The sequence below is a fragment of the Limanda limanda genome, chromosome 16 (genome assembly GCF_963576545.1).
Source record: "Limanda limanda chromosome 16, fLimLim1.1, whole genome shotgun sequence".
NCBI lineage: Eukaryota > Metazoa > Chordata > Actinopteri > Pleuronectiformes > Pleuronectidae > Limanda > Limanda limanda.
Window position 1 is genome coordinate 8,369,697 of NC_083651.1, and position 20,422 is coordinate 8,390,118.

General features: G+C 39.2%; 1 protein-coding gene across 1 annotated transcript; it reads left to right on the plus strand.

Moving 5' to 3' along the window:
* Window positions 1-2,135: 2,135 nt before the first annotated feature.
* Window positions 2,136-18,348, plus strand: LOC133021580 (interleukin-1 receptor type 1-like). The gene is made up of 12 exons (XM_061088487.1): window positions 2,136-2,219; window positions 10,718-10,795; window positions 12,625-12,883; window positions 13,398-13,590; window positions 14,374-14,545; window positions 14,863-14,925; window positions 15,288-15,423; window positions 15,523-15,677; window positions 16,138-16,281; window positions 16,896-17,063; window positions 17,192-17,463; window positions 17,722-18,348. Exons 2-12 carry the CDS (start codon window positions 10,720-10,722, stop codon window positions 18,016-18,018), a joined length of 1,935 nt encoding a protein of 644 aa, XP_060944470.1. The 5' UTR covers window positions 2,136-2,219; window positions 10,718-10,719; the 3' UTR covers window positions 18,019-18,348.
* Window positions 18,349-20,422: the final 2,074 nt, after the last annotated feature.

Sequence of the window (20,422 nt, forward strand, 5' to 3'; positions counted from 1 at the left end):
TGACTGATTCGTCCTTTGGCTGAGAACATCGTCGGATATCAGCCTTTCAGACGGTATTAGAATTAAAGTTTGTCAATATGAAAACGTTTATTTAAATGAAAAGACAATGTACAAAAGGTGTGCATTTAATATTTTACTCATATAGTTTTATTTTCTTTATTGAAGTTCTAGAATTTTAGTTGGGTTTTCTTTTTGTTTATAACTACTTATAATGAGGTGTATGGTTACACTATTAAATATTAAGTCTCAATTATTGTGATAAGGCTTTGATAATGACATCTTCGGAATCATTGCCGATATTTTCTATGTATATATACATATTGTAAGATGCCGCAGTAGAGGAGTGTTTGGACAAACTATCCAATTCAATAGTGAGAGTCTTTAGCCTGTAGAATATTTTTCCGTCAAAGTTTCTGAGACCGATGAAGCTGGTGGGGAAGAGACGCACCAGCTTCTTTTGACTTTGTGGATCTCTTATTGGACTTTTTCTGTTCATGGACTTTGGACTCATTTACCTCATGGTATTTGTTTATTGGATTCTTGAAAGACTCTTTTTGTGTGTTATTTATGGACTCTCCTGTTTGGATGTGTGTTGTATTCATCATCTCACGTAACCTACCTCGTGTGTACCTGACTCTGTGAAGTTGTTTTCTCTCATTTTTCCAATTTCGTGCTTTTATATGACGCCAATTTCCTTGTGTCTCTACATATTTCCTTTCTTTTGTCCTGTTTCCCGCCCTCGTGATCGTCTTCACTTGTCCTCATATGTCTCACCTGTTCATTACCTTTTCTTATCTTATAGTTTCCTGCTAAAAAAATCTGACTAATTATGATTTTTTAAAATAGGTAAATAATCACACATTTTCTTATAAATCTTCTTTTATTTCGTATTTTTCAGGCTGAAAACACTGTGAAAAATTTGCTGCGTGTGTAAAAGAACCTGCATTGGAGGATTTGTCTCTAAGTTTTGTTCTGTAATTACGTTAAGTTTCACGTTATTGCCATTAAGGTTAACTTATGTTATTCTATGATATGTTGAGTGCTTATTTTCTAGTTAGGGTCATATTGTTGGTGCATGGTTTTGTTGATGGTGTGTTGAAATTAGGGTTGCAAAATTCCGGGAATATTCAAAGTTGGAAACTTTCCATGGGAATTAACGGGAATATACAGGAATATACGGGAATTAACGGGAATAAACGGGAATTAACGGGAATAAGCGGGAATAAACTGGAAATGTTGTGGGTAATTTATACTAACTGTATTTACCTTTTCATATACAGACATAAATATAAACATTTTGCTTTGTCATAGGCTGATTTGAGCCCTGAGGAAACTTTGGGCACTTGACTATATGCTTCTGCATCGTTGTGTCATTCGTAACATAGGTCTTTGCACAGTATTTGCAGATGTACACAGCCTTTCCTTCTACATTGGATGGGGTGAAATGTCTCCACACATGAGATAGTGCACGTGGCATTGTTCTGTAGAATAAGATGAGAAAAAAGTTTGTAAAAAAACATTAATGCAATGCCAGAAATATAAATAGTTAGCCAAACAATTGGAATCGTCTGTAAACATATTTTACAATTGATGGATAAATGAATGGAAATAGGCTAGATGAACAGATGAACAGATGAACAGATGAACAATCCTCAATCAGCATGATAATATATTTTCCCCAGTAATATCATCGAAACTTACCTGACTAGTCCTGCACACTACAGCAGGCCTCAATAGCCCTGCTGTAGAGTGAAGGATGCTGGGAATTATCTGTGCATGTGATGGAAGAATGCACAGTGGAGGCGTGTGCTGCATTCCATACATCTTTAAAATAGAGTTTTGAATGATGTTTTTATTGCTCAGCGTTTAATTTGCGTATTTTTTTTTTTTTCAAAATTCCCAAAATTCCCGAGCTAAAGTTCCCATGGAAAGTTTCCGGAAAGTTTCCGGAAATTTACCGGAAACTTTCCACCCCTTTGCAACCCTAGTTTAAATGCAGAGGAAGGTGAACAGAGGAGTTGTGAGGTGGAATGTAAACATACTGTTCCTCCTCTTTGTGGTTGTGTGGGTGTGTGTCTCCATCCTGTGGAGGTGGGACAGAGCGAGTGAGTCACCGGCTGAGCTGTGGTGGAGCCTCCCCTCTGCACACTTGGATCTGCAGAGCTGTCTACACTCGCCCATCCTTCCTCCGACTGCTCGGTGCCTGTGATTCCTCTGAGGTGAGTCATGAATGTTATGTTTTATGATTTTATGTTATGACTCCTGTTTTACTGCCTGATTTCTTACTCTCTCATATATATAATTTTTCCATGATCAGCCCCCTTTCTACTTACATTGCTAGAGAATCCTGTTTGAATGTCTAACCACAAATGGGTCAGTAGATCAGAGCTTCCCAAACTGCTTGAGGAGGCTTGAGGAACCCTCAAAGCTGAGCAAGTCCTCTGAAAGCCCAAAACCAGACTTGTACTTTAGTAGAAGTTTAACACACTACTGAACTGGTGTTGTTTTGTAATTACAACTAATTAATTATTATTATAAATAGTTCTGATCTCAGAATGACTATGATTACCATTTCACATTTTATTGTGGAGTGATATTATAATATCAGAAATCACACTTTTCTGAACAATTATTTAATACATTTTATTAAAAAAATTCCTGTTGTTGCCCGGAACAAATATTACATGATTTGATGAAATAGCTTCCTTTTTCATTGGGCACTTTGGAAAACATTGGTAGACATAATTAACATTGCTAAGAGTTTTTCCTATTTTTGCGATATAATGCATTACTTTTTTTCACTTTCATATGAGCAAGTTGTGTTTTACTGTCAAAGCTGTGCTCGTGGTTTCTCAGAAATAGGGTGTGGACACTTTATCATTGTACTTTGTCCCGTCCGTCACAGCTGAGACATGCTTGTATGTGGGTGTGTATGAATCAGGGCCGGGTCTAGGCAGGGGCAAGAGGGGGCCTGGCCCCCTCAAATAAATGTTGTGCCTACTCAAACTAAATCCCAATTTATAATAATAATAATATAATAAAGCACAATGCCCCCTCAAGATTTGTGGCTGCCCCCTCATACATGCCTGTCTAGACCCGGCCCTGGTATGAATTAGTGCTTACAGAAAGATCAACATCAACTGCTCTTTATTCAAACTGCCACCACAGCAGGAAGATACTTAAAGCGACACAATGTATGATTATCAGTTATAATCAGGCTCCCCCGACAGATGCATTAATCAGTGTCGTAAATACGCGTTGCAACGTGAGCCTCCTCGGGCAAAATTGGAGAAGATGACAGAGAAGAAGCTCGCAGCCTCAGAAGCCAAAGAACCTTGTCGACTAGTGATGTTTTTGACGTCTTGCCATTCTCCATATTAAGTTTGAGTACCAGCTAAATAACTATCAAGCCGTTTATTTTATGTATTAAAATGACTTACTTTGTCCATAAATAAATGATAACATTCAACATAAACATATCCCAGATCAGAAAATTAAGTAAAAAACTCCATGTACCTTTTTTCACGAGAACTTTTCTCTCATATGTAACTTGATGCACGGCGGGGTTTTTTGGGGTTTAAGTTTTGACGGGACTTTTTCAGAGCTTTATATTACCACTGCTCAGTTGGAAGTTGGAAATCCAGCCCTTGTATAGATTGTTGTTGCTGTGCTCTGATCTGTGTAGTTTCAGAGCAATGCTGCAAAAAGCAGAGATGACTGAATCTGTCAGTCGTCTCACAGAGCACCTCACCACCAAACCAAAATTACTAGCTCATTGCTGAGAGATAAACTGTCTTTCACTTCACACTAACCCCAGTTAGTTTTTACTCTGTAAAAGAAAGACCTTCCCTAAGGTTATTAATGTGTGTTCTCTTTATGTGGCTGCACCTTCACAGCAAGTGGAGGTGGTCTATTTGATCTGTAAACTATATATAAAGCTAAGATTTGGCCTTAAAGATATACAAACATCTTAATTGAACTAATAAATCAAGTCTATCAAACAAATATTTTGGGTACAGTCCCTAAGCTTTATTACAAGTATTGCATTCGCTTGACATTTTCTGAGATAATTTTGTGTAAGACAGCACTCATTCTGCGCTGTAGGAGGGGTTTCTCCCTTCGTTTTCCCGTTCAAAGAGTTAAATGAGACTTTGAGAGGAGTTCAGCGTCTCCTCCTTCAACCCTCATTCAGAAGATTGATATTTGGATATTTCAGACATCTGCAGCTTCCTCATGGCCTCACTTAAGGACTGATATATTTAATCTTCATTCGAATATTCCCACGTTTTTTTCCCTCCAGTTTTTACTGCTGTAAGTCTCCGGAGGCTGATGATGCTGCATCTTTAATTTCATAGATGTTTTTCCAGAGAGAGTTAAAAATAAAGTGGTTTAGTTGTAGAACATTATAATCAAATGTGTGTTCTTCTAATGGCCAGTTTCCTGTCTGCAAAACATAATAGTCCTGAGCAGATGTTTAACGTGTATTAAGATATCTGTCATGTTAAATATCATGTGCTCTAAGATAAACAAAGATGTGACCTGCACTCTCTCAAGCACAGTGTGACAGTCAGCTAAACAACTTCATGCAGCTTGCATTGAGGATGTGCACTAAAGACAAGTGTTTCAATTCTCCGTCTTAACCCGGGGTCACGTCCTCTTGCCCAAAACTTGTGCTTCGATCAGCTCTTCTCCTCCATCGCTCTAGGAACATGAGAGTATCACATGAGTCCCGTTTCCCAAAATAATCCTAGAGCTGAGATGAAATATGTCTCATGTTTGTCTCCTGAGATCATATCAGGGCTTAGGAGAAGGTCGTCACCCTACTGCTCCACTGTGTTGAGTTTAAATGAGCCCCAAAACCACAAATTCACTAGACACCATCCCTCCATTCATTATCTACTCTGCTAAACCTCTGAGGGTCACAGGGGGAGTGGCAGCCAATCACAGTTGATATTTTGGGCGAGAGGCCAGTAACACCCTGGACAGGTCGCAAGCATATCGCAGGGCCGACAAACATCCATTAACTTTAACATTAACATCTACTTCAATTTAGAGTCTCCAATTAAACTAACACCAATCTGCAGGTTTTTGTAATGTGAGAAGAAGCTGAGGGACCCGGAAAAAACCCCACAAAAATGGGGAGAACATGCAATCGGCAAAAGAGAAGCAGCAACAACTCTGGTCGTGAGTGATGTAGTAGGTTTTTAAAGTAAAAGTGCCAAATATAATCTGATTGGAATTTTTTTGCATTATATGAGATACTAAGTGGAATATATTTGGTTTTGAACGTGTGGCTGGATAAGCTAAGATTAAATGTTAACTTTATTGTCATTCAGACCATCCATTAAACACAAGCACAGTAGAATTAAATTACTTTGCATCCAGCTCATTAAGGTAATTAGGTGTCAATGTGAAAAGATGACAGACTTAATAGATAAATATGGTACAGAAATAATCTGATGATGCCACTTTTCTATTTTTCGATTCAAGAGAATAGACAGCAGCTTTATCAACATTGAAAACGATAAACACTTTTTCCAATTTCATCTTTGTTTTGGGCTGTTAAAACAAGTATTTTGAAGTTGCACTGGATGGCCATTTTGTTGACAGGATTGATACATAGATTAGTTAATAAAGTAAATAGTCAAATAATGAGAAATAATGCAGCAGAACTTTTCCAGTTCCTTGTATAAATGCAGTGGTTCATTGGGTCACCTTGTGTTTGTTGTTCAGTCGCACAGTATCAGCTGAGTCCCATTTTGCAGCGGCCGCCTCACGTTTGTTTCGCCAGTGTATCAGGTTGATTATCTGCATGTTGGTGATGACTCATACTTTCACACTTTTAATACTCAAACTAGGAAATTCACTTTAAGACTGCCCACACTAACAGCAACAGTACACAGAGTGTACATTATTCCTAAGATTGATAACATAACACTGAATTAATAAGAAAACAACATTTTCTTAATGTTGTTTATCAACCAGTGACACAGTCTGGAGACCTTGAACCTGTGATCGCTCTCTTGTCTGTGGACAGATGAGCAGAGTTGTAGGACAACACCTCCGAGCCGGATGAAAACATAACCACAGGGTGTTCTTCTCTGTTAGTTTGCGGCTGTGAAATCAAACATTGCACATATTTTGTTCGGGGCCCACTTCCCAACAGTGTTTGTGTGGTTTCTGCAATAACAAATATTTTACAACACTCCACTAAATGTCAACACACCAAATGTGTTTACAACAACATCAAAGAACAACCTTGCGCACTGAAATAGCAATTTCGGTTTAAAAAGCAGACATGTGAAAAGGGAGGATTGTAGCAACACTGCAGTCAGGTAGTGGTTTGACAGTAACATGTGAGAGAAAATACAAAGTGCAAAGATAAGGAGCTTAAATATGATACAATAAAATTGAAGCATCGTAACCACCAGTGTTATTGATTCATTTTACAATCTGTCAGTCTTTGGTAGTGATCAAATTGAAAGCAAACACAAATTGAAAGCCATCAAACCCATATACTAAAGTGACATAAAAACCTTGATTCAACCTGCTGCACCGGTAACCACCAACACCTCGATATCTCCAGCAGCAAGAGCATTTAAACTGCCTTTCTTTCCGCTGAAAGAGTCACTTACATATCCTCGGCCTCCCGCGTATTCTCCCACGTACCAGCTCTGCTGAACCGGTCTCACTCTTCCCACGCTCTTCCCTGCTTGGACTTGTCCCAGAGCAAAACTATTGCTGCCTCAGCTCTCCTGAAATTTTGGTTCGCAAAAGATTTGACTGAGCAGTTGAAATCTGTTGTAAAATATGTCAAATGTGAATGAAAATATATATAATCATCCTCATGCCCTTAAGGCTAAGTTTTAAATATAACTTTAATCCATTCATTAACATTAATTTTCAGTTTTTTAATCAAAATGGAAATTAGCATGGACTCTATGGTTAAATATGACAAGTAATTCTAAAACATCCCCTTGGCCTCCAAGAAATTATGGCATTTTAATCAAACTGGAGTTGTAAAAGAAAATAAATCAACAACTGAACTTAATAGCAGATGTGATTTTAGCAGGATTTCAAAAGTTAGACCAAAAAAAGTCCCTCTGTTTACAAGAGATTTTATTATTGTTTTGTAAGAGCAGATGAGGGTGTGTGGATGTTTATCCATTGGTTGCCATTGATCATTTAATCCTAAATCATCTAAATTCTCACTCTGGCCGTCCATGGTGGAATTTTTTTGTGTGTGGTTCCACTGGTTGTCTTCATGCTGAAGCCAAACAACAATCTGCACCATCTCGTACAGACGAGCACTTATCTCATTAATAGCAATACAAAAGTGATACACTGTATAAAAAGAATAGCCACATTTGACTGGCTAACACTGAAATATCTCCTGCACTGAACCACAGAGTGAGAGTATTTGTGCATCTGTCCCAGCTGAGTAGGTGATTCCTGCAGCTGCATTACTGTGAACCACATGTGAGTCACTCATGCTACAAAGGATAGAATAATCTTTCTGATAATTCAAGAAAATTGCAACTTTAATCATATCAGCATCCTGAAGCTTAAAAGCAAATTGACCTTTCCCAAGGAAGTGCATTGTTGGTTTCGATCACTATCAATAAAATGTGAGTACTGCAGACTTCACTTGCTGAGGCTAAATTACTGCAGGTCACCTTTACAGTTTCATACAGAGATCTGCAACCAGCATCACCACAGACCAAGCAAACAGCCCAAACAGGCGGATTTAAAACAGGCACTGCACTTTTAATAATATGTTTACAATAGGTGAAATCTTCATGAGGTTTTTGACACTGGAGGATGTTACTGGAAGTCAATGGAATTTGATTACTGGATGTGGGTCAGGTTGTCAGTGTCAGTTACCTGTCAGTCTCCATGACATCTGGAGTGGTTCGTCTCTGGCTGCTGTGGTGAGAGCCCTGTGGATCTCGTCACGTTGTCTACTGCCACACTGGCGCCCAACGTGGGGCTCCACACACCCACAGACACGGATCTCCTGTAAACAGAGGGGTTATTTTGTCTAACTTTTGAAATCGTTCTAAAATCACATCTGCTATTGAGTTCAGTTATAGATTTATTTTCTTTTACAACTCCAGTTTGATTAAAATGCCATAATTTCTTGGAGGCCAAGGGGATGTTTTAGAATTACTTGTCATATTTAACCATAGAGTCCTTGACAATATCCGTTTTGATTGAAAAACTTAAAATGGACCAAATGGCACATGTCCAAGGGCCTGTACCGTCACTTCTCAGAAAATAGAGATCGCAAATGTGTGAACAGCAAAACCTCACAACCTGCGGCACCTAGCTCTCACATGCAACCAGACCAACCGCCAGCGCTCAACTTATCTACACAGAACTGTTTCCATCTCTATCTCCTCTGCAGCAGCTCTTCCTGTGGTTAGAGGTGCGCATTCTGAGGTTAAGATCGTTTTTTCCTTGTCTATCTGTTTTCTCATTTTGTTGCTACTGTTCACAAACGGCCCAGGGAAGAGTTTGACTGCTATGAGCGGCCTCAGGCAAAGATAAAGATGAATTCTATATAGTTTGTGCATGATTCTATGAACATTTCCCCAACATTTATATCCATACGCTTCAGTATGTATCACTCAATTTGAAAAGAAAAGCATCTGAGCGGTGATTCATACTCTGTGCATGCTGTGTAACCCACAGGATTTTCAGGGGCCATAAAGGTTCCACTTGTTTACTTGGGTACTACAGATGTAAGTTGGGAACAGTGCCCCCTGGTCCCCAAAACAGGCAATTCTAACTTAATAATAATAACTTTGTCAAGCCGTCAACATAATGGCCGTCATGAACCATTATGACATTTAGGGGCAAGATACTGAACCTCTAAATGGCCCCTCATAAATGTTGAGTGTACTAAAAATGTAAGTCGCTTTGGACTAAAGCATCAGCTAAATGACATGAAATGTAATGTAATGTAATGATGAAAACTAGATTGCTTAGATATTCAATATGTTTACTCACGTATTTGCTATAACACTATTTTTAAGATTTTCATTGCTGCACCCTTCACCTCTGTCAGACTACTTTAAATATCATTACACATGTTCATTTGTTGATATGCTCTGCCACATATAGCATTGATTGTACTTCTGTCCGTCCTGGGAGAGGGATTCTCACATTTTACATTTTTTTAGAGGTTGTTTTTCCCTCACTTCCTGAGGCTTAAGAACAGAGGATGCTGCACCCTTTACATGATGACGTTAATCATACCACATGATCATGTCTCTTTTTGCATTGTATACAAGTCTTAGGTCGTGTCTATAGGATGAAAGATACCTTAAAAACGGAATTGTTCTTTCATTTTCTAATCTTTTTTTCTCCCTGACATCACTGCCGTGTTTCCCATTAATCACCCAGACTGAGGTGGCCCGTCATCGTCACGATGAAACATTAATGATCTCTGACTATGTTTTTAAGCTTCATTAAAAATACACTGTGGCAGTAGACCATGCCACGGGGCTCTCACCACAGCAGCCAGAGACGACCCATTTGGATTTAAGCATTTATTAAGTCGAGGCACAGACTTGAACAAACATAAAATAAACTTCAACTAAAGGCCACTAGCTTTATAGCTCAGTCTTTTCTGGTCTCTTCGTGAGTCTGCCAGGGTCTTGTGTGTCTCAAGTCTTCTCTCTGTCCTGGCAGCTCAGACGCTGCCTCTTAAGCATGAGAAACAATCAGCTAACAGCTCTCACCTGTACTGGTCACTCTGTGGTGAAGGGTGCTCTCCCAGCCCCCTCACCTCCACATGCACTTCTCATGAAACACCTGGGTTACGATGCTAACTTGTAACTGCCAGCAATGTGTGAGCATGTGGTTGAAGATGTGGTTAGATACGATCAGTCGTTATCTGCACACTTTCCTGTTTAAATTTGGTCTCACACAAAGGTCACAGCTTTGCAACCAAGTGAACCATGCATGTTGAACAGCGAGTCACAAAAACTGCTTTAAGAGTCATTCAGATACTATGGAACATGAAATTACTCATTACTAGTTTAACAAACAAATTTAGCAGCCTCCAAAACAATCGGTAAAATAAGAAGCATCCTCATTCTAGTAGTTTCCGTTTTTCTTTTAATAACTTTCAAAGCTCATCATGAAATGTAATGGGTTCTTTTTCTGTAGCACTTAAATTTTTATATACATTTTTTTGGCTATGTTTTCTTAACAGGGTGATTCGCCAGAGTTGTGCCACATCCTGTCAACAACAATGTTCTCTGATTATCTTGCCATTTCATAGTAGAGGGTACAAGAAAAGTTGAATGCCTTATACAGGTCTCTATCACTTCAGAGGATTTCACAATGACCTTTTCCCTGGAGACATATTTTCTACAACTTACCTAACCTCAATATGTTCAGTTTAGTTTTCTATTCCTTTCCAAATGATTAAGACAAGTTCTCATAGTGTGACTGAGTAAAAATATTTTCATAATATGATTAATACATTGGCCACACACACAAACAAAACCCGACTGACTTAGTACAACACATGTAGTCGTTGTACAAGTTTGAGCAAAAGGTGGAAACATGTCTTCAGAGTTCATTCATAAACTTGCATTTTTCTGATCGTTGCTGTGTTTGTAAAATCTGTTGGATTTTCAGGATTTTCTCCCTGTCTTGTAGCACATGTTAATTTCTTACATTTGCTTATGTGTGTGTTTTTCAGCCATGAGGCAGAATCCAACACTCAGAGCCCTTCTCTTCTTCTTTGGGTTGTATGGAATCTGTTCAGGACTTCTACAAGGTGAGTTTCACACACACACACACACACACACACACACACACACACACACACACACACACACACACACACACAAACATATCGTAAATATTTTAGTGAATTTGTATGTTTTGTTTTTGTTTTTGTAAAGCATTTTATATTTCTTGTTCTTGGCTTTTATGTCTAACTTAGTCCATAGGGCTGTACAAAAGGATGTTATCGCCATCTTGTGACCTTTGAGGCAACTGCATGTGTAACGTCATCACAGCTCTTGCTAAACCAGGGGTCTTCAACGTTTTTCAGGCCAAGGACCCCCAATCTGCTGGAGAGATGGAGCAGGGACCCCATACCAGATATATAGTCTGACCTTGTGTTTTATATTAAACTGGGCCTATTGCCATGTATAAACATAGCTACCCTGTTATTGTGCATTCAATACTAAACTATTCAAATATTACAGAGTTTCATATATTCATGTTTTTAATTTAAACATCTGCAAGGTACAGGATGGCCATGCCACTGCCTTTTATAAACATACATATTACATACAACACTGAGCTATTACAATATCTCACAGATTCATGTTTATTTTAAACATACATGTAGAAGAGACAGTGACTCCTCTCAAGCCATCTGTGGATGGAACAAATACTCCCACATTAGTGAGATGTCGGACCCTGATGGGTAGCACACAACTTATCTAACCTTGGACGTATTGAGGTTTTCAGGCGGGTCATATCACCCTCACAATATGTCGGATGCATGTTAATGTGTATTTAAAGACGTTTAAATTTGTGGGGAAAATTGGTTGGAAAATACATACAAAATTATTAAAAAAAATAAAAAATAATTTAAAAAAAATTCTCTCAACCAAAAATGTCGCAACCCCCCTGCAGTACCTCCACGGACCCCCTAGGGGTCGCGGACCCACTGTTGAAGACCTCTGCTCCAAACTATTAAATATGTTATGGTGTATTTTAGTGAACTGCTTTCCCTTGTATGATGATGATACAGGCTTTCCATTCTATTCTATTCTATTCGTAGTAGATTAGCTGAGCTTCAACCAGCCAACAACTTTATAGGATTATGTCATATGGCTCAAAGCAGCTCAGTATAACATTATCAGTTGAGCTTTATATGTTGAAGTGCAGCTGGACAAGAAAAAAGTCTACTTTAATTTTATTTCTTTTGGCACAAATGTTTTAAACATTGTCACACCTCTTTATCTATCCTCTTTATTTATATTTGACACAGTATTTTCTCATGAATGTTTTGAAAATTGTCATTTTGTTTATTTGCATCAGTCACACATCTGTCCGTCACTCCAATTAAGAGTTGAAGATAGAATATGTTGTATCTTATACAGCCATGTTAGGAAAACTGTAAAACATTGATTTGAATGTCTTTGAAAAACTCCATCACAGCTCATTACCATTTATATCAGTGGTAACACTGGGCCGCTCCAGATGTGAAGGCATTGCCAACCACAGGCTCTGCACCAATGGTAAACCAGAATCCGTTGAATTATTGCATCACAAACTGACCAGTCATTTGAGTTCCAGCTGAATCAGAGAAAGGAAAACTGTGTGAGAGCATCATGGAAAAATACTGTAAGTCAGGCTCAATGTCCTCTGGGCAGCTCTAAACCTCAGAGCTATAAGTGAATGCTGAAAACAAAAACACCCAATGAGCAACAAATGTTTAAAACTTTCCTCTAAAAACACTTTTTGTAATTGAATATATAATTAAGGCAGTCTGGCCATGTCTGACAAACGTGTTCTAGCTAGAAAAAGTTTGCTGTAAGCTCTATCTATTGACTGGCTGAAGTAATGACAAATCCATCCTCCATTTAGATGCAGACAACTGTACCAACTACAGACTCCAGTTTGAGAATGTTTTCTCTGTTCCTGGGGAAATGGCGATGCTGAACAGCACCTTGGTGTCTCCAGACATCTTCGACTTCAACACCATCCCTTACAACATCACCTGGTTAGATTCCAAGACGGGTGAAGAGATAAGAAACCAGACGGGTCGAGTCCTGGTGCGAGGGGAATCTCTGTGGTTTCTGAATGTAACGCTGGACGACAGCGGGGAATATGTGACCATACTGAGGTACAGAGCAGGGATAGAAATATCAAAACAAGTTGAAGGAAGAAACAGAAAATATATCCTGATGTGTTTGTCTGTCTATATTGTGCAAATTCCTGTTACATTATTTCAAACATGGGCAAACCCCAATATCCAAGCTGTTCCTGATGACTCTACATAGGAACACTTGAAGTAATCCCATGGTCCATTAGAGAGCAGTATCAGCTTGACCTGTTGCAGTAGCTGTTGACCATTCAGAAGGATCGGATTGTAGGGGACAGGTGACTCCAGGATACTAAACATGAAGAAAGACACCAACAACTTCCATCATCTTTTTAAAGAGCAGTAAATGAGCCTCAACACAGATATAGATGGTCTCTAGGTTTTAGATTTTCTGGGCTGAGCCATTTATACCTTTCAGGAGGTTTGACAGTTGGTTTTGTTATTCTTATCCTACAAACTCATGATTCAGCAACTCAATGGAAAATTAACAGTAAAAGAGAGGAAGAATATCATTTTCTGCTTCATTTTCCGACAGAACTCCTTCTCGGTGCTACAGACAGGCCACCAAACTGGTCGTTCACCTGCGGTTTCCTGGAGAATGTGGGAGGCCTTACAAATCTCATCAAACACTCACAAAAGGCATCACTGACAATCTCTCCTGTCCCTTGAAACCCTACATCTCTAAACTGGACAGCTACAATGTCAGATCCTCCCCCACTTGGCACAGAGTGAGTTTTCTCCATCACTTCATCTATTCAAATAATTTAACATACGTAATCATGGGACGTGTCGGTTTGATTAATTATTTGAGCTACTTTGATAAAATGTAAATTTTTTAGCTCTCTGTTTGTTTGAAACATCCTTTAACTTTCTGTAGTCAAAGCCCTTTTCTGCGAGTGTTAAGGCCATTTAAAGGGGAAAGAATTCTGAGTTTTTAAAAAATAAAGTCATGATGGTCTAAGAGATACGTTGCAATATTATAAGAAAACAATCATTCATTCTCAAGAATAATATGTATCATTACGGGAATAAAAGTTAAACATTTCTGAGAATAATATATTAGGAGAATAAAGCCGTAATTTTACAAGATGAAAGTTATACATTAAGGAGAGGTAAGGTGTAATTCCTCATGAAAAATCTCATGATATCAGTAAAATAAAAATCATTATTTCAAGGGGAAAAATTCACAAGAATAAGCTCATAAGTTAATGAGGAAAAAAGTCTGAATATTAGAAAAAATGAAGTCACAATTAAAGATAAAATAACCATCATATTAAGAGGATAAAATCTTAATTTAACTAGAAAAAAGCCTTTATACCCTTAATACTTTACCTTGTCTGTTCACCTTGTTGTCAATCACCACTCATGTAATAACTAATACTTTCTTTGTCGATTTCAAAGAAATAAAATGGACATTTATTTACATGAAGTTGTGGATTATTACAGAAGGGCATCATAAACGATGTTGAAAATAGAGAAAATCCTGATTTATATCTATGATCTTCTTCTAGGGTTGTGCGCCCATAACGGATGGAAAGGACAATTATATCTACAGGCCCAGGTCTATGCTGCAGATCAAAAAGGTGGACGCTAGAAACAACCACAGCTACACCTGCACTCTGAACTTCACCCTCGGAGGTGTCACAGGATCCGTGTCGGAGACGATCGATGCGTTGGTCATAGGTGTGAAAAGATAGTTCACAAGAGAGGAACTTGAATGCCTGAATGGAGGAAACATTTGGCCAGTTTAATTGTTAATTTCTTGTTGTATGCCAAAAAACATTATTATGGTATTTACATTGGCCGAAGAGGTTATGTGTTTTCTGTGTTAGTTGACAAGATTACTCAAAAACTGATGGATGGATTATTATGAATCATCCTTTAAATTTTGGTGCGGATCTGGATCAGAGGGGTGGATCTAGGATCTGGGGAAATTTTTTTTTCCATGATGAGAAGCACTCAGCCTCTTTCACAGTCTTTCATATTATCTGTGTTTTCAGAGAAGCATTCAATGGTTCCACAAGTGCGTGAACCAACCAATGGAACAATCAGCGCACAGATAGGTGAGTCCCATAAGTGTAAAGTGCACAACGCTACAGTGATCTACTGTGAACCTAACATCTATAAACCATAAACCATTCATGATTACAGAGTTGTAGAACCCTGTTTCAGAAAAGTATAGAGGCCCATTGGGCATAAGGACATTTTTTTTTCTTTTTTTGCTTCAAGGACAAATTTTAAATTTCTAGGTAAAAATAAATCCTAAATAGATTTTTTTTGTTGCATTCTGAGATTATTGACGATGAAATTTTGAAACTTTTTTGTATCTTTAACGGGAATATCGAGATTGAACATTGAATCTCGATATTTAAACCTAAAATCTATTTGATAAATAACTGATGTTATTGTTTTTGTTTTTGTTTAGGAAGTAACTTCAGCCAGTTGTGCAGTGTCTTTTTCCCGGGTACTGAGTTGCACCCGGGAGTAGTCTTTTGGTCTATCAAATTTGATATGATTAAAAGCATCAACCCTGCCGACCCCGTCTTCACAACAAAGCAACCGTCAGTCCTTTTGTCTTTTCTTATTTAACCTATGTGATCTGCTGCTTCTGGGGTTAAATCTTAAGGTGAAATAAACTTTCATCTTTCTGTTCCAACCAGTAAGAGGTACGACGATGGTCTCACCAAAGGTGTGTGGTCGGAGGTTCTTCTGACGTTTTCTCAGCTGAGGAAGGAAGATTTCAACATCAGGTTCAATTGTCAAGCGCAGAATGACCGTGGACATCTGCAAGCATATTTTACTCTGGTACCAGCAGGTAGAAAACAACAACAAAAAACTATAAATACTGCACTGGGTTGTACACCTCCCTTTGACCACTGAAATCTAATCAGTTTATCTTTGTGTCAAAGTGACAACTGGCAAAAATGTAAAGAAATTCCCTCAAGGCAGATTAGAGATAGAAAGAGGAAAACCTAATTTTATGGACAACTTGACCTTGACCTTTGACCTTTGACTTTTGACCACCCCGAATGAGTTAATAGTCAGTGTTACAATCAAATATAACAGTGTCTAAGTGAACGTTTGTTTAAAATATGAAATCCAGGGGCTCTTAAGAAAAGAAAACATGTTCACAAGGCAATAAAGGGTTTTATGAGGCCACAGTGACCATTGACCGTCGACCTCCAATCTAATCAGTTCATCCATGAGTAAAAAGAAACTTTGTAACAAATTTGAAGAAATTCTCTGAAGGCATTCTCTGATGTTTGTCTCTGCAGATCCAAACATCCTGATTCCTATTGGGTCCCTGTTTGGCTGTGTGATGGTTTTCTTCATCATCAGTGTCATCATCTACTACATGTTCAAGGTCGACATCGTGCTGTGCTTCAGGAGAGTGTTTCCAGCCCTCTACACCAATAAAGGTAGTATCTCACTCACAGAAAGCATGTAATCAGTCACATGTAAGCAGAGATAACATGAAAAACACAGACACAACACTTTTGAAGATCCTGACTGTATTTTAACTGCTTTAAGTTAAACAGATAGATAGATAGATAGATAGATAGATAGATAGATAGATAGATAGATAGATAGATAGATAGATAGATAGATAGATAGATAGATAGATAGATAGATAGATAGATAGATAGATAGATAGATAGATAGATAGATAGATAGATAGATAGATAGATAGATAGATAGATAGATAGATAGATAGATAGATAGATAGATAGATGATAACGGAACCGAAAAGACCCAAAGTTCTAGAAATAATAACAATTATAATAGAAAGTATTTCATGGTGCCTTTCCTAACAACAGTCAATACAAACATGTGAGACACATGAATAGTTAAAAGTGAAACCAGTTTCAGAGGCAGATAAAGACATCTAACAACATGCGTTTTGGAGTTGTGATTTGAATCGTGCATTTTGTATAAAATCAATCATGAAATAGTAGTGTTGGACTTCACACCAAAGAATGAATCGAGATGAATCCCCATGCTCTTGATAAACTCTTCCTCTCTCCTGTGACAGATATGGATGGGAGGCTGTATGACGCCTACGTGGCGTGCCTACAGCCCTGTGCCATCGGATTCAGCGAGGAGGTGGAGACGTTCACCCTCCAGACTCTGCCCCAAGTGTTGGAAAAGGCCTGTGGCTACAAACTCTTCATAGCAGGCCGTGACTGTGTCCCCGGGGAGGGTAAGTCACCTGCATGGCAGAGACGACACTGTATCAACTCACAGATGGAGCCCAGGCAAATTTATATGGGTCTATCTTTATAATGGAAGTCCAACATTTCTCTCCATCTTCTCGTTTCCTCCCTCCAGCCATAGTGGACTCAGTGGAGGAGAACATACAAGCCAGCCGGCGCCTCCTCCTGCTCTACACCGCCTCCACTTTCAGCAGCAAAAGACACACAAGAAGCACGAACAGCAACGATAACAACCTCTCTAAGAACAACAACAGCGAAGACAACTGTGAAAGCAAGATGGGTGAGGGAGGCAGCGGCGAAAGAAGTGAAGAAGTCTATCCAGACTCGAGGCAGCATTTGGAGGTTCTGCTCGCAATGCACAAAACGCTACTGGAGGGATCGCTGAAGGTGAATAACCAGACGATAGTTGACAGGGGATTAATGTTATACCTACACAAATGTAACTCCTGCATAGAGGAAGGTCTTTAGTGCAACCCAGGTCCAGTGGAGTTATTTTGTCCCAATGTTGCAAAAAAAAAAATTGTTACTGGTTTATTTGGCACACAGTGCCGGTTTGCTTGTTGAGCCCATCGGCTATTGTCTGATTTTTGTAGTTCCGTACTGAAACACAGGATCCTGGTTCTAACTTGAGTTGCTGCTTTACAGGTGGTTCTGGTTGAGTTGGAAGAGATCACCTCGGCTCAGCTGGCTCTCTTCCCGGAGTCGGTGAGACACCTGAGGAAGAAGCAGGGTGCAGTATGTTGGTGGAAGGAGCAAAGGAGGAGGCAAAGGAGGAGGACATGTATGACGAGGAGAGAGGATGAGGAGAAGGATGAACGGGACGCACAGCTGTCACTGTCCCTCTCTCCTTCCTCCAGGTTTTGGAAGGAGATCAGGTATTATATGCCAGTGAGGGGCAAGAGGGCGGTCTACCCCGAGAGAACTGCCCTGTTGAACTTATGATGGGCTTATGATATGCTTCAGAAATACTGTGTTGTCACCAGAAGCTGTGAGGTGAACAGCGGGACTTTCCTTCAGCTCATGGACCTTTTCAATTTGCACATTTTGGATGGTAAAACTTGTGCAGAGGATTCCAGTCTGAATGATCTCGCAACACCTGATCTGTTTATATTCCATAGCAAGTGGAGACTGAAGAATCACCCGGATAAAGGACGACGGATCAAACAGAATCATCACGTATAAAAGTCAAATGTACATATGTAAAAAAAAAAGAAGTAAACTGTGAATTTTTCATTAATTGTTGTTTAATTGGTTTCATGCATCAAGGCACAACACAACGTTCTCGTTAAAAATAAAAAATACTGTATTTAGACATGGTTCATAGCATTAATTATTTTTACTTAATGATGGACATTTTCAGGTATTCTTGATATTTTTCTGTTACATTGACTTCTCTGCTTTTTAAGATTATACTGAAGGATGTTCTCCTAAAATCAGTTTTCATGAAGAAGTAACTGTAAAAGTCGTATCTTACAAGTCAAATAGGGCTATGTGACTTTCTAACTAACTTCAAGATTAACACCAGCCAGCAGCGGCTACTAAAGGTCACTGTGTGAAGGCCACATATTTTCCTCATATTCAGCCCAAACTGCCCCTGCCCCAACCCCCGTCCAATACACTGAATTTGTTTAGACTTCAGTTTCATTGGCATCTTCACAGTAACACACACACATAGACAAACATATATTTAAAATATTTCTTCTTCGCTGAGAAGATGTCCTGGGGGTAGGACGGTATAAACAACACCTTTCTCAGCGTTGTTGTATGTCTTTGTCCTCTAGATACTGTCAACTAGGCAAACTTCTGTATCTCCCCTGCGTTGAGCGACACCGTTGCAAAGGGTACCGTTTGCCAACTCTACACAGTGTGTCTCTGGCTTTAACGTGTCGTCAAAGTTTTTGAACTTTATTATGTCCGTGATGATGTGTGAGGTAGCTCCTGTGTCGACCATCAGGCTCCTCTCCTAAATGCTGCATGCTGGCTGCCGCTAGAACCCCGTTTCTTCGTCTTTGATCCTAAAACCATTATCTGCGCCGTCGCCGCCTTTTTCTTCAGAGACTTTTCTCGCGCCGTTCCTGTCTGTCTTTAAGCCTACAAGTGTGTGTCACTTTTGAAGAGATTGCACCATGTCTTCTGCTGACATGCACTCGCTCTGTGGCCTTTGGTGCCACACTTAAAACCCACCATATCTGCGTCGTCATTGTTCCTGTCATATGTACTTTACTTGGCGGACCGCCGCTCAGGTCTAGCCACAGTCTTCATCACATTATCACTCGTGTGTCTTTGAAACTTCAGTTTTGTTATGAACTCTGCAAACGTTATGATACATAGATAGATAGATAGATAGATAGATAGATAGATAGATAGATAGATAGATAGATAGATAGATAGATAGATAGATAGATAGATAGATAGATAGATAGATAGATAGATAGATAGATAGATAGATAGATAGATTACTTTATTCATCCCCGAAGGGAAATTAAGTCGTCATAGCAGCTGGTATCTTTGAATACAATAAAATACAATACAATAGAATAAAAATAAAAAATAAAAAATATTGAGGTTATGTTATCATCATTATGTGCCACGTGTATTGCACATGGTCTTAACTCCTCAGGCAGTCCTTTCAAGACCATAGCTATCAGTAGGCCATCGCCTAACGTTTCACATGAGTTCGATGGCGGTTTTTGCCCTTGTGATATAGTCCACGACACTTTCGTGTTCAATATGCAAGTTTTTCCCCTCCCGGCATAATACCCCCTTAATCTTCAGGGCATCTCTTGCAATGTCGGGCGCATCCCTTATAATAAGCAAGAGTTTTTTATCATCTAAAAGTTGAATTAGATCAGCATACACATCAGCATTTTTTTTGGCTTCTGCCACTACCTCATCTTCACCGTTTGGTTCTCTCAGAATCGTATTCTTTAACCCTGATAGGTGAAGGTGTCCCAACACTTTGGTCTCCCACAGTTCATACTTAGTTTTATCTCAGTCGAACATAAGTCGAGGCAACCTGCTTGTTCCTCGATGATCCCTGGTGTTACCTTGTCTCGCTATCCCGTTCGCTTGCGGTTTGCTGCAACTTTCTGACGGCTATAAACATCAAAAGTTCCTTCCGAATGACTCCTGGGCCCATAACCTGTTGGGTTAATGATGGCAGCTTCTTCTGCGTTGCACTCGGAGAGAAAACACTTGAGGGAGACGGTTAACTGTTTAGCCTGTGGCTGTGTTTATTGTCTTTAGCACCTGCACATCAGGTAGGTACACACTTCTTCATTAACAGTGATAACACAAGCTTGCATCCCTGCTTAGTGCTTCAGCGCCTCACAGTGGCATAATAATG

Bases quoted from the DNA above. Each gene is read 5' to 3' on its own strand.
- LOC133021580 (XM_061088487.1), top strand. From the start codon at position 10,720: ATGAGGCAGAATCCAACACTCAGAGCCCTTCTCTTCTTCTTTGGGTTG. The intron at 14,926-15,287 runs GTGAGTCCCATA...GTTTTTGTTTAG, and splicing joins AACAATCAGCGCACAGATAG to GAAGTAACTTCAGCCAGTTG. The intron at 15,424-15,522 runs GTCAGTCCTTTT...TGTTCCAACCAG, and splicing joins GTCTTCACAACAAAGCAACC to TAAGAGGTACGACGATGGTC.